Source organism: Eulemur rufifrons, chromosome 30 (genome assembly GCF_041146395.1).
Source record: "Eulemur rufifrons isolate Redbay chromosome 30, OSU_ERuf_1, whole genome shotgun sequence".
Lineage (NCBI taxonomy): Eukaryota > Metazoa > Chordata > Mammalia > Primates > Lemuridae > Eulemur > Eulemur rufifrons.
In genome coordinates, this window is record NC_091012.1 from 36,610,940 (window position 1) to 36,624,708 (window position 13,769).

Here is a 13,769-nt window from a genome sequence, read left to right on the forward strand (position 1 = left end):
AAAATACAAGGAGGTGAAAGTTAAAACCCACAGCATCAAGGAAATTACTTGGATACTGAGCTTGTCGCCTAGGGAATGTTTGGGCTTTAGACTTTTGCAGTTTATGTCTTTTAAAAATAAATGGAGAGGAAAAGAACCCTTATTTGAATTTGTCAAGAAGCCAACTTCTCTCTTTTGTACACTCTCAGCATACCGAAAACATCCAGCTCAGCCCTGGCCTGATCAAATTTCACGAGGTTTCAAGGAAGAGAAGACTCCTGAGTTTGATTTAAAAAAAATAAATTGTTCTAGTAGCGAGATTGCATCTTTCCCAGACACACACTCTCTCATTCTAATTCTCCACCCCTCCCCACACACATGGGGAGATTTTACATTATATATGCCACACGTATTGTTACATGTGAGTAAGAAAAGAACCACTGAGTTATGGGCCAAAAAACAAAGAGAGAAATTTGAAATATTTCAAAGTAATAAGAGCCACAAACAGCTGTTTGGTACCCAATATAGTTCTGCCTTGGATAACAGGGCATGCTACTGCAACTGGTTCAGGAGGGAAGAGTTGTAGGGAAATGGGTTAAGAGAAAATGTGGTTCTGTCGCTGTTTTTCATTTTACTGGAGAGCAATGGCCAGTAAGGTTAAGAACAAGAAGTTGGTCACCATAAAAGGATGGGGTGGGGGGGAAGGGGGCCGAAATACACTTGGCATGTTCATAATGACGACAGAATTACGCCAGGATGCCTTAGATAATGTCCCATGAAAGATAATGTTATGTTGTAGATGTTTTTCTGCCCGGAGTGCTTCCTTTACCATGCCTTTTCCTCTTTTCACAGATCAACTATCAGAAAGACCATGTGGACGTTCCTCTTCTCTTAGTGCTGCTAATAGTTCTCAGACAAACCCACAGGGAGCAATTTCTAGCACAGCTCCAGGGCTGCAAAGGCAGTCAAAGGCAGTGGTAAGTATAGTCCCCAATTCCCTCTGTCTGTTTTAAAATCCATAAAATTAGATCAATATCCTAGTTGCATCTCCATATGTGGGGAGACAGCCATCGTGTTTGTTTTGGATGTCACTGAAAAAAACAGTTAGAGACCCAGCACCAATTCAGGCTGGCCTGATGGAAAAAATCAAAGGCATGTGGAGCGGAGAGTCAAAAAAATCCAAAAAATTGGGGTGGAAGCCTCAGCTCTGTCTCTCACTAGAATTGGGCCAGTCACTTAACTGAGAATGCTGTGCAAATGTAAGTCATTATGGCTAATTCCTGATGGCTGTTTGCTGGGATTTTCCTTATCTGTTGTTTTATTAGGAGAACGAAATGGTGCCTGACACATAGTAGGCAATGAACAAATATCAATTACTATCATTGTCATTTTTATTTTTCTCTTTGCATACCAATTGAGCAAGATCCAACTTTAAATATCAGTCTATGATGAAATTCTATATTGGGATTTCCCAGTTGTCTTTGCATTTGGTCTTATTGGGAGCTTTTATTTGGGAGGAAACACCTCATCTTCTGCTTGTTGGGTGGAACCTTTATTCCCTGTAAGCCACCATGAACTATTACTTCCAAAACACTTAAATGGGGGGTTCTTAACCTTTTTGAGATCACAGATCCCTTCGAGAGGCTGATGAACACTATGGCTCTACATCCCTTGCACTGTCTCAAATTGTATACAGAAGCCCACGTGTATAAACTCATTTGGGCAAAGATTCATTGTGCTTATCAGATTCTCAAAGGGGTCTGTGACCCTCAAAAGGCCCAATACATACATAACAGGTTAAGAACTCCCAATTCAGTACCTATGGAGTATAATCTTTGCGTATGTGTAAGTCTTAGCCAAATTAATATATTCTTAGTAATTTGGAGATGAGAGGCAGATTTTATGAGAGTAGGTTAGTACATCTTGGTCATATCATTATGTGGACAATGTGTGTATGTTGAGCAGGGGCAGGTGGAATAGTTTATCACTCTACTTTGTTACCTGGCTTAGTTAAATAGATATGCTTAGATAATTGATAGAGGGAGAGGGAAATGAAAGCCTCCAAAATACACATTCTCACAAATGCAAAAGTTTGCACACAGTTTTGAAGGGTTTGTTAATCTCCCCGAGACCCATTTATGGACTCCTAGGATAAAAAGCTAGGAATGGGATGGACCTGGGGTTTTATCCTTGGTTATCCCACTTTATTTGCCTAAATCCATATCATTTCTACCTCTGCTTCATTTAGATGAGTGCTTAGTCTGGTGTGGATTTTGTTTCTTTAGGAGATGACGGAAAATGGAAGTCACCAGTTGATAGTAAAAGCAAGATTCAATTTTAAGCAGACTAATGAAGATGAATTGTCAGTCTGTAAAGGGGACATCATTTACGTCACTCGAGTTGAAGAAGGAGGCTGGTGGGAAGGCACATTAAATGGGAAAACAGGCTGGTTCCCTAGTAATTATGTCCGAGAAATTAAATCCAGTGGTAAGTGAAGTTTTTAAAAGCCTTTTTGCATGTGACTCTTGTACTTTCTTGGGGTTCTTGCTAAAAATCTTGTAGTTTTAATTGGTTAACAGAAACTGTTTATACTTGTATGTGTATGTCAAAAATAAGACCAGAACAGAACTGGAAAAAAATCTGGATTAGATATTTTGAAACAAAGTTGTATTTAGATTACATAGAGGCAGCAAAAAGCTAAAAAAGCAAAGGAATTCAAAGCTTAGACAACTGTTCCATCTTAACTATGTCCCTTTATGTCTACTAATTCTAGCTCATGTAATATAGTACATAGTCCTTCCTGCTACTCTAAAACTCACCATGGCAAAATACAATAATAAGAGAGGCCATGTGCTAACTTCCCTTTTTAGCCTTAAGCCCTTTAAGCAGACGTAAGACTACATGCCTCAGAGATGTGTGGAGAGATAGCAATCATAGGGCTGTAGGAAGCTGTCTGGCCTCTATGATTCGGAACAAGATTGCCTGCCCTTAACTCATTGCATACTGCTAGCGGCTTGCCCTTTTTCTGCAACAATATCCAGAGAACGAAATCTAATTGCTCTTCAGTAGTCTTTCTTAGAGTTTTTTTCTTGTAACTCATTTGCCGTTTATTATTTAAGAAGGTAAGCTCTGCTTAAATTACAAAAAAAAAACCTTTTATACATAAAAATATGTCACAATATAGATAAAAGAGTGTTCAGTCATGCACGTTATTACATCTTTTCATTTTTCAAAAACATTTACACCAGGGCCCTTTGAGTGGGTAGCTCCTCAGTGCATTATTTCTTTTGTTGATGTCTTCGTTGCTTCTTTAATGCCTCAAATTGATACAATTAATTAATTAATTAAATTGTAGACACGCTGTCAATAAAATGAAACATTACAAAAACATATAGTTGACCTTTGAACAATGTGGGGGTTAGGGGTGCCAAGCCCCTGCACAGTCGAAAATCCTTATGTAACTTTTGACTCCCCAAAACTTAACTACAAATAGCCTACTGATGATCAGAATCCTTACTGATAACATCAAGTCGATTAAGACATACTTTGTATGTTATGTGTATTATATACTGTATTGGTACAATAAAGTAAGCTGGAGAAAAGAAAATGTTATTAAGAAAATCATAAGGAAGTAAGAGAAAATACATTGACTATTCATTAAATGGAAGTGGATCATCATAAAGGTCTTCATCTTTGCTGTCTTCACATTGAGTAGGCTGAGGAGGAAGAGGAAAAGGAGGGGTTGGTCTTGCTGTCTCAGAGTGGCGGAGGTGGAAGAAAATCTGCTTATAAATGGACTTGTGTAGTCCAAACCCATGTTGTTCAAGGGTTAACTGTATAATGTAGATAATAAAACTTCCTCTTCCCTTTACTCCCTCCCCCAGATAACCACTGTTAGGAGCTTTTCCCTAAAGCGTTTAAAATGAAATTTAGTTTGCATAGTTTTCTGTGTTGGGTGAAAAGGGACCTCTCCTTTAATGTAATATGTTTACAAATAGATTTATTTATGTGGAGACTTCTTAGCATTTTTATTCTTTTATTTTTATTTTTTGTTGTTCAAAACTTATACTTTATTTTTCTTGAATATTTATATTTATGCTTTTTGTCACTGTCCACACTGGTTCTTTTTTTAAAAAGCTTGAGTCACTTTGTGATTTTAGTCCCAATGTAATAATCATCCCCTCACTCTTAAAATTCCTTTGCCTTTGTTGCTTTGCCTTCTTAGCATTTTTAATTACTGGGCATTGAGAATTTTCTTTTGAGCCCTGAAGTATTTTCACAGGCCTTGCCTGGAATTTTCTTGGTTCTGATGATTTTCACAGATGATTTTTACCCCTTGCTACATCTTTCAATTGACATAATTTTGTTGTCAGAATCCTTAAATTATTTTGCAGATTCACTCTAACATTATTCCCTGATTTAGTATCTTCGTGTGCAAAACTATAATAAAAGGAGCAGCTCTTGTTGCTTTGTTTGGGAACTCCAAGCATTGTTGGGGAGACATGGGAAGTGGACAGCATGCCCTCACTTTTATGGCCCTCATTACAATGTCCCTCACTGTTTGCTTGTAGCACAATCTGGCCACTCTCTTATGGACTGCCCCAGGCTGTTTGTCCTGGTCTTTGGGCCCTTCCCTTTAAATTTCTCCTATACTCTCTTTGGTTTAGGACTCAGTTTAGGACTCATATGGCAAGCTCCAGCTCTGATTTGAGCATTTAGGTAACCCCTAGAAGCATCTAACCCAACTGTCAGGGAAAGGTCTGGGTTGCTTGGGTCAGGGAAGCCCTGGAACTAGAAGTGTATGGAACAACATCTCCTGTAGCTTCCTAATTGGCATCCCTGCTCCTGTCCTTGTCACTCTTATACTTTAATCTAAACTCAGAAGCCAGAGTGACTGTTTGAAAATGCAACTTGGGTCATGGCCCCCCATCTCAAAAAGAGTAAACGCCAAGGTCATCACAATAGCCTACAAAGCCCTCTAAAATCTGGCCTCCTGTTTCCCCTCTGGCCTCTCCTCTGACCACTCTCTTCCTCTGGCCTCCTCTCCCCCATGTTCATTTCACTTTAGCCACACTAGCCTCTTGGCTGCCTGTGTTGGAGGCCAGGCCTCTGCCATGCTTGATGTCCTTCTCTCTGGAACACTCCCTCCAGCTATCAGCACGGCTGGTTTTCTCACCTCCTTCAGGTCCACTCGTTCACTTTGTGGGGGGCCTTCCCTGGTCACCCAGGGGAAAATTGAACCCTGTCCCCACTGCCTCTAATTCCCCTTCCCTGATTTATTGTTTATTTATTTATTTATTTATTTGAGACAGAGTCTCACTCTGTTGCCCAGGCTAGAGTGCCATGGCATCAGCCTAGCTCACAGCAACCTCAAACTCCTGGGCTCAAGCGATCCTTCTGCCTCAGCCTCCCAAGTAGCTGGGACTACAGGCATGCGCCACCATGCCCAGCTGATTTTTTATATATTTTTTTAGTTGTCCAGCTAATTTCTTTCTATTTTTAGTAGAGACGGAGTCTTGCTCTTGCTCAGGCTGGTCTCGAACTCCTGAGCCAAAACCATCCACCCGCCTCGGCCTCCCAGAGTGCTAGGATTACACCCTGCTTTATTTTTTGCTTATCATTTCTTTCCATCTAAAGTACTATACATTTACTTATTTATTTCATTTCCTGTCTATGTCTTACCATTAGAATGTAAACACCACAAGGGCAGAGAATTTTTTTCTATTTTGTTTATACTCAGTAAAATAAATGAATATTGTGAGGTAGCTAATTAAATTCTGTTCAGCTTGTACCTCCTAGGCACTCGGGGGTCTGTAATAATCTATACCTCATGCACTCTGTCCCCTAGGGCCTTACATACAGTGTGGTAGTCAAGACAGCTTTGTACACAACCAACCGTAACAGTATAGGACAGAGTAAGTAACACAGACAAAGGGCTAGGTAAGATACTGTTAGAGCAGTGAAGACACAATTTGATCAACAATAATCTAAAGAGGGGGAAGCACTTGAATTGGGTCTTGAAGGGTGGAAGAAATTTCTGACTGGTAGAAGGAGTTCTTAAGGTAAAGCACGGAAGTAGGAAAGCATGGAGTGGGTGGCAGGGTGATTTCGATTGAGAATCAAGTGTGTGAAGAAAAGGAGTGGGACCTTGAGCTGGAGCTACATTAAGAGGGGCATCGATGTCAAGTTTTATGCAGGGGATAATGTGATTTAGGAAGATCCTTCTAGTGGTAGTGTGGGGGATGGATTGCAGGAAGGTGGGGGGGATAACCAACGAGGATGTAGGGAAACCAGTAGAGGCTACTGCTGAGGTCCAGGCAACCCAGATAGTGCTGTGGACTACTCTGGTGATAGTAGGGAGGAGGTGGATGGATGCAGTAGATACAGTTGAAATAAAATCAGAAAACTTGCTGATGATTAGTTATGCAGATAAGAGAAGTGGTAAGGATAACTCCAAGTCTAGGGGTCCCGCTTGATGGTGAGCTCCTTAAGGGCATGCACTGTCGTCCACCTACTCAGCCAGCAAAGGTTTATTTTTCATGGTTAGGGTATCAGTCTCTGTCCTAGGCACTGGTGCAGCAGAGAAGCACAGGACATGGCTTTGGCCCTCATGGTGCTCGTACTCTAGTGGGGGAAGACATCATCAGAATACACTGTGACAAGTTTAATGATAGAGCTAACTACAAGGTGCTGTGGGGAGGGTTGAGGAGAAGAGGGGCACCTAACTCATCTTGACGGGGAGGTAAAGGGGGACTTATTCATCTTTGTATACTTTTATCTCTCCATAGTGCCTAACAGGGTGCTTTAGACATAGGAAATGTTTGATATGTGCTGAACTGCATTAATAGAGACGAAAGGAAGAGGAGGAGAGAAAGAGAGAGAGACAGAGAGTGTGTGTGTGCACGTGTTGTGGGGGTGGTTGGTACTGAAGATGATAAATTGTTTTGGACTTGTTGCATGGAGGTAGAGCGAGTCATAGGCCTAAAGATTTCCAGCATGTAGTTGGTAGTTATGGATAATGGAGCACAGGAGAGAGATAAGAGCTGGAGATGACACAACCGGGACAGTATAAGATAGTGGATGATGAAGTGTAAAATCTATAGCCGATTATCAGTGTTCATAGGCAGAGAATGCATTATGGCTAAAGAGGTTAGAGGAGGCTTCATGGAGGATATAGATAGGGCTTGAGTTGAACACTGAAAGACAGCTGTAGGGACAGGCCCAGAAGAGAGACAAGGACAATCTAAGGCATAGTCATTGGTCAGAGAAAACAAAAACCATGAAGATTCTGTGGTTGGACTGAGCAGAGTGAGCTTGGAGGAAAGCGGATGAGACTAGCTTGGTGTATAAAAATGTCTTGCTGGGGAAGCAGGTGCTCAAATAAGTCTTTGTTGATTTGAATTCTTTCCCACCCCAACTCTTGCTGCCTCCACAAAATAGTGAGTAAGCCACACCTATCTAGGATGCTGCTGAGGGACATTATAAATTCAATGCTGCATTGTGTTATGTTTGATCTAGAAAATGCTTGTCACTTTTTTTATGTCTTTCAATAAACTCCATAGTGATGTGTAAGCTTAGGAAAGAAGATTTGTCTTTAAGGTGTTTGAAAAAAGTGATTCATAGATGAAATGCATATTTCATAGAAATGAAACCTCCAATTTAGAGTTTTAATCCTCACTGCAATGCAGTCTCTGAGCCATTTATGAACTTGAATCAGGCATGGAACTGAGGAACTTCAGTGATCTCTGTTTGCTTCCTATTGGGTCAGACATGTAACACTGTGGTCACTGGAATAGTCAGTGATTCTGACAAATTCATACATGCAGCCTGGAGGAGGGGAATATTCCACCTGATACCACACATCCTTTTGTGATGCCTTGAAAGCAATACAAAGCAAAGTCCAGAGCTGTACAACCCTCACCCTGCAGATTGCTGTGCCATGGGAGTGCTGTGCATAGTTTTCTTCCCTTGAGCCTGTCACTGACAAGAGGCACTTTGTGCTCTGGTAAATTTGCCCTTGGGGAGTGGCATTTTAAGTTTTGGATTCCACTGTGGTTCTCATCTAGCGATAATTATGGCCAAAGCTCTGGGGACAGCTTTTTCCCACTCTTTGAGAGGAGGCTGATTTCAGAGGAGGTACAGCGTAAAGAACCACCTACCTGATACTATAGAAAGTTAAGAAATAGAATATTTGAGTATAAAACACACACACACACACACACACACACACACACAAATCTCCTTTCAACATCAGCTTGAGACTGAAGGTAGAATAGGTTTTTGTGACCATGATGATCAAAACCTCACTCCAAGGATGCTGGGACTTGGACATTGGTGATATCATGAAGCCATTATTACCAATTCTGTTTGCCTACCTCTGGGTTTCATATTACATGAGAAAAGTAAATGATATTTTGAGCAAAATTATATTTTTCCAAAGATCTTGAAAAATACGTGCATCAATAACTTAGTCATTTATATAAGCTACAGAAGATATATTAAGAGCCTTTGCTCCTTTATTTGAGTCAGATACATTATAAATAAGAAAATTAGCCATTTATACAATTTTCAGTTCACTTTTCAAAATCAGTGGTAACCTGTAAGTTAACTTGTTATTTATACATCAAAGTAATTTCTACCAATACATTGGTAACATAGTAACACATATTTTTTTATTTTTGTCTTTTCTCTACTTTCTAGAAAGGCTAAGGGTTTTGTTAGGACTTTGCATTAAAAATTCCCTGGCAAAACTTTAAGCCAAGAAAATATTGAGGCAAGTATGATTGGAGCAGATATTTTAAGCAAATTCTATTTTCCCCAACTGATTCCCTTAAGAGGTCATTAAATCCTTCTTCTAAAAGTTCTTATGATTAGCAGGTAAATGTAGGTATCAATTGAGGGGATTAGGTACATGGTTAATTAAATTTGTATTAAGGCAGATTAAGAAATCACTCTTCCTGCTCATTATAAACCAAAGCTAGGATTGAGCTTTATATTTAGACTTCCTGTTTTAATCCCTTGGGTGTATCACATAGATGTTTCATGTCCAAAGAAACTATTTGTCATTAGATTTCTTTTTGTTCTATCACCACCAACAGGCAGTAGCAATCTCTACACCAGCAAGGAAAGGGAAAGGATTCAAAGATAATTGGAAAGGGGTCTGGTCTTTACATTAGGATTAGGAGGGTTTCTTATACCTGTATCTATGTGACACTGTCGTTGTTTGAGATATATTATGCCAGACAACCCATTTGAATTCTTCACTTTATTGACTGATTTTTTTTCTCCACTGGTTGGATTGAATTGACCAATCTTTTCATTGCCTTAGAACACCACCTGAAAGATTTATGTTTTTCTGTTTTTCTGGTTAGGTCACTTTGAACCACTCCCAGGTACTGAACTTGTCTTCTCTGAACCTCCACATATTTATTCCTTCTCTGCGTGTTACTGAGTATGGGTTTCAGAGAGAACTTCACATGGCCGGAACAAGCAGTGGAAGGGGTGGGAGTAGGAAGCAAAGGAGGAACAAGCGGTAGGAAACTGTTACTGAGGTCATAGTGCTGGTGTTTTTCTCTTTGGACTCCCTCTTGAATTTTTTCATGGGGCTAGTCATTTGCAAGGGCTACATTTTTTAGACTTTCCAAGTTTATCCATCCAAATCTGTCTTCCTTCTGTTCTTTGTGTTTATCCCCCATGCTAGACCAAGTCCATAGGGAGAGCTAGAACTTCCAGCACCATGCTGAATTAATAGTGGTGACAACATATGTCCTTGCCTTCTCCTTGATCTTAGAGGGAGAGCATTCAGCATTCAGTCTTTCACCATTATGTAAGATGCTAGCTGCAGGTTTTTTGTAGATGCTCTTTATTGAGTTGAAGAAGTTCCTCTTTATTCTCATTTTTTTCTGGGAGTTTTATTTCCTTCAATGGGTGTTGAATTTTGTCAAGTACTTTTTCTGCATATTATCATGTGATTTTCCTTTTTAGACTGTTGTGATCATGGGTTACATTGATGGAATTTTTAATATTTAACCAACCTTGCATCCTTGGAATGAATCCCATGGCATACAATTATTTTAAAATATTGCTGAATTCTATTTGATAATATTTTGTTAAGGTTACTTTGCATTTGTATTCATGAAGGATATTGGTCTGCAGTTTCCTTTTTTTGTGTTGTCTTTGTATGGTTTTAGTGTCAGTGTAATAGTGATTTCATAAAATGATTTGGAAAGTGATCTCTCCTATTTTATTTTCTGTAAGAGATTATATAGCTGGGCATGGTGGTGCATGCCTGCAGTCCCAGCTACTCGGGAGGCTGAGGCAGAAGGATCGCTTGAGCCCAGGAGTTTGAGGTTGCTGTGTGCTAGGCTGATGCCACGGCACTCTAGCTCGGGCAACAGAGTGAGACTCCGTCTCAAAAAAAAAAAAGAGATTGTATAGAATTGGTATTGATTCTTCCCTTAAACACTTGATAGAATTCTTCAGTGAAACTGTATGGCCCTGGAGACTTTTTTCCAGAGGTTTTTTTTTTTTTTTTTTTTTGAGACAGAGTCTCACTCTGTTGCCCAGGCTAGAGTGCCGTGGCATCAGCCTAGCTCACAGCAACCTCAAACTCCTGGGCTCAAGCGATCCTTCTGCCTCAGCCTCCCGAGTAGCTGGGACTACAGGCACATGCCACCTTATCTGGCTAATTTTTTCTCTATATATTTTTAGTTGTCCAGCTAATTTATTTCTATTTCTAGTAGAGATGGGGTCTCGCTCTTGCTCAGGCTGGTCTCAAACTCCTGAGCTCAAACGATCCACCCGCCTCGGCCTCCCAGAGTGCTAGGATTACAGGCGTGCGCCACCGCGCCTGGCCCAGAGTTTTAAATTTACATATTCAATTTCCTTAATACTTATAAGGCTATTTAAATTATCTATTTAATATTGGGTGAATTGTGGTAATTTTTGTTTTTTGAGGAATTGGTTCTTTTCGCATCTCTTTGTCCCATTTATGTGTGTAGAGTAGTCGTTTTTAGTATTCTCTTACTATCTTTTTGATATCTCCAGGGTCTGGAATGATGTTCCCTATTTCATTCCTGATAGTCATCATTTGTGTCTTCTCTCTCTTTTTCTCCATCAGTCTCACTAGAATGTTGACAATTTTATTGATCTTTTCAAAGCACCATCTCTTTTTGCATCATGTTCAGCCATTCAGGAATCTCCAAGGCAGCTGTTCCTTTCTTTTCAATTCATGTTTCGCCTCCGTTCTACTTTACATAGTTAACATTTTGTTTCAATTGCCATTCCCTATTCCTGTGGGCTTTCCATTCCCCTGCTGTGTCTTGGCAGGCACTCCATTACTGTTTACCCTTCCTTTTGGCCTTGCTTTTGAAAGGTGATTACATCTTGCTGGTATTTCTAGAAAATTTCATTTTTATCAAGATTGGTTTACGTCATAATTACACAAAACAACTGTGAATTCTAATTAGAACCATTATAGCTACCTTATAGAAAACTTGCCTAATAAAACCTAAAAGAATTTGGTAACTGTTGATTTTGAATATGCCTAAGAGTGCAATGCTGTGGTGTACTGCAGAGAACACTAGGCTTGGCAATACGATACTTGGGTTCAGGCCCTGGCTCTGCCACTTGCAATCTTAAGTAGTAGGCAGGGTGACTCTGCATTGCTCAGGTTTGCTCAGTAAGGCCTTGTGAACCACTAGTGGATCCAAGTGGATCTTGAAGTAGCATAAAGCTTCTAGAAACTGGCCATACCCCACTTGTCATTCCTGGGGAGTAACAGAGTTGGCTTTCATTGCTGCCTTTTTGCCTTATTTCCACTCTGCCCAACCTGGCTCAGCTGGAAAATTTACTGTTACAGGAACAGAACTGCCTTCAACAGTACCATTTCTACAGCTGTGCTTCTGAAATCCTCCCTGCCTAGAAATCTCTTTGCTGTCTTCTCTGCCTGTCTGAATTCTAGCTCCCTTCCAGGGCCAGATTAATACCGGTTTCTCAGCTAGGTCTTCTCCAGCCATCTCAGATAAAACTGATGGCCCCTCTGAACTCCAGTAGGAACCCTTGCCCATGCCATCCACCACGTCCTTCAGTGGCTTTATCTCTGGTCATCATATTGGTTGGGAGGATGGACTCTTGTCAAGATACATTGGGCTTCAATCTTGGCTCTGTCATTTCCTAGCTGCATGACCTTAGGCAACTGGCTTCACCTCCCTGGACCTTAGTGGACTCCTCTGTAAAATGAGAAGATAATCTCTGCCTGTTAGGGTTGTTGTAAAGATCAAATAAAATGTCTTAAAAGCTATGAAGTGTGAAATAAATATTTTTAACACAATAATAATTAAAAATCAAGGTTAAATGGGAAAATATTCATGAAATAATGTTGTAATAGAAGAATTACAAAACTGTAGGTAAAGTAAGAAAGATCCAAGCGTGTGTGTACGTGTGTGTTCACAAACATACATAAAAAGAATGGGAAGACACACTTCAAAATGTTACTCTGGATGATGGTTAGCTCTGGGTGATGGGATAATTGCTGTTTTTTCTTTTGTTTTCTATATTTTGAATTTTTATGATGAGATTGTCATAGATTTATAACTTGAAAATATTATTTAAAAAAGAAAAATCAAGGTCAGATGATTTATTCTTATTTGGTTATTTATACTCTCCCATAATTCAGAAAGGGTTTAAAGCAACATACAATATAGTAAGATAAAAATTATAGTATAAAACAAAATAAAGCAAAGGAGAAAATACATGTAGTAAAGATGCTATGCAGTGACACTGTTAAACATTTCTTGTGACTGTCTCATATATTTATTAAGTTTTTTTTAAAAGAAAGGATGTCCTAGGATTTCCTTTAGTCATGAGTTTAATAGGTAAGATTAACTTTGTAAAAGAAAGGTAGCATTTTATAATAAAATAGAATAATGTCAAAATGATACCTAAAATAGAAGAATTTTCTGCTAGTTTTCAGTGAGTTGTTGATTCTGATTATTTTGTTGTTGGCACAGTACACAGCCCCAAGAAAGCCAAAGTTGATATTATCTATATTATATTATGGTTGTATAGTAAGTTGCAAGTTAGAAGCACAGATACTCCTAGACTTATGATGGGGTTACATCCTAATAAACCCGTCATAAATTGAAAATATCATAAGTCAAAAATGTATTAATACACCTAACCTACTGATCATCATAGTTTAGCCTAGCAGACCTTAAATGTGCTCAGAACACTTACATTAGCCTACAGTTGGGCAAAATCATTTAGCACAAAGCCTATTTATTTTATAATAAACTGTTGAATATCTCAAGTACACAATAGCTTGCCAAGGCAGGAAAACATCAAAATTCAACAAAGTATGGTTTCTGCTGAATGTGTATAACTTTTGCACCATTGTAAAGTTGAAAAATCATGAGTTGAACCATCATAAGTTAAGGACTGTCTGAATACATTTGATTAGCATTGGTTTTGCTTATCTGTTTTGAATAAGTTGAATGGCAAGGCAGACTAGAGTGAAACAACAAATCCAAACTGAGAGTATAGTTCTTGCCCTAGCCTTGATGTTACTTAGCTAGGTTTTAACTTCTTGGTTTATTCTTCTCTTGGAAATTGAGGGATCTGGACAAGAGGATCTAACTTTGACCATCTATAGTTTAGTAAATTTGTAGTTTCACTTGTTTAGTAATGTGCATTTCCATTGATCCTTCTACTTGGAATCTTCATAGTATGTTAGTTGACTTATGTTATAAAATGTTCATCATAGACTTGTATGATATTAACATAATTTAAAT

At 39.2% G+C, this 13,769-nt stretch overlaps 1 protein-coding gene across 1 annotated transcript in view; it reads left to right on the forward strand.

The window, feature by feature from the left end:
• The first annotated feature begins 900 nt into the window (after positions 1–900).
• The window catches only part of ARHGEF6 (Rac/Cdc42 guanine nucleotide exchange factor 6), an 82,130-nt gene continuing 69,261 nt past the window's right edge, over positions 901–13,769 (forward strand). The window contains exons 1-2 of the mRNA XM_069462804.1: positions 901–956; positions 2,265–2,466. Coding sequence (XP_069318905.1) covers positions 2,268–2,466 — 199 coding nt within the window. The 5' untranslated portion in view covers positions 901–956; positions 2,265–2,267. The remainder of the gene's footprint in view (positions 957–2,264; positions 2,467–13,769) is intronic.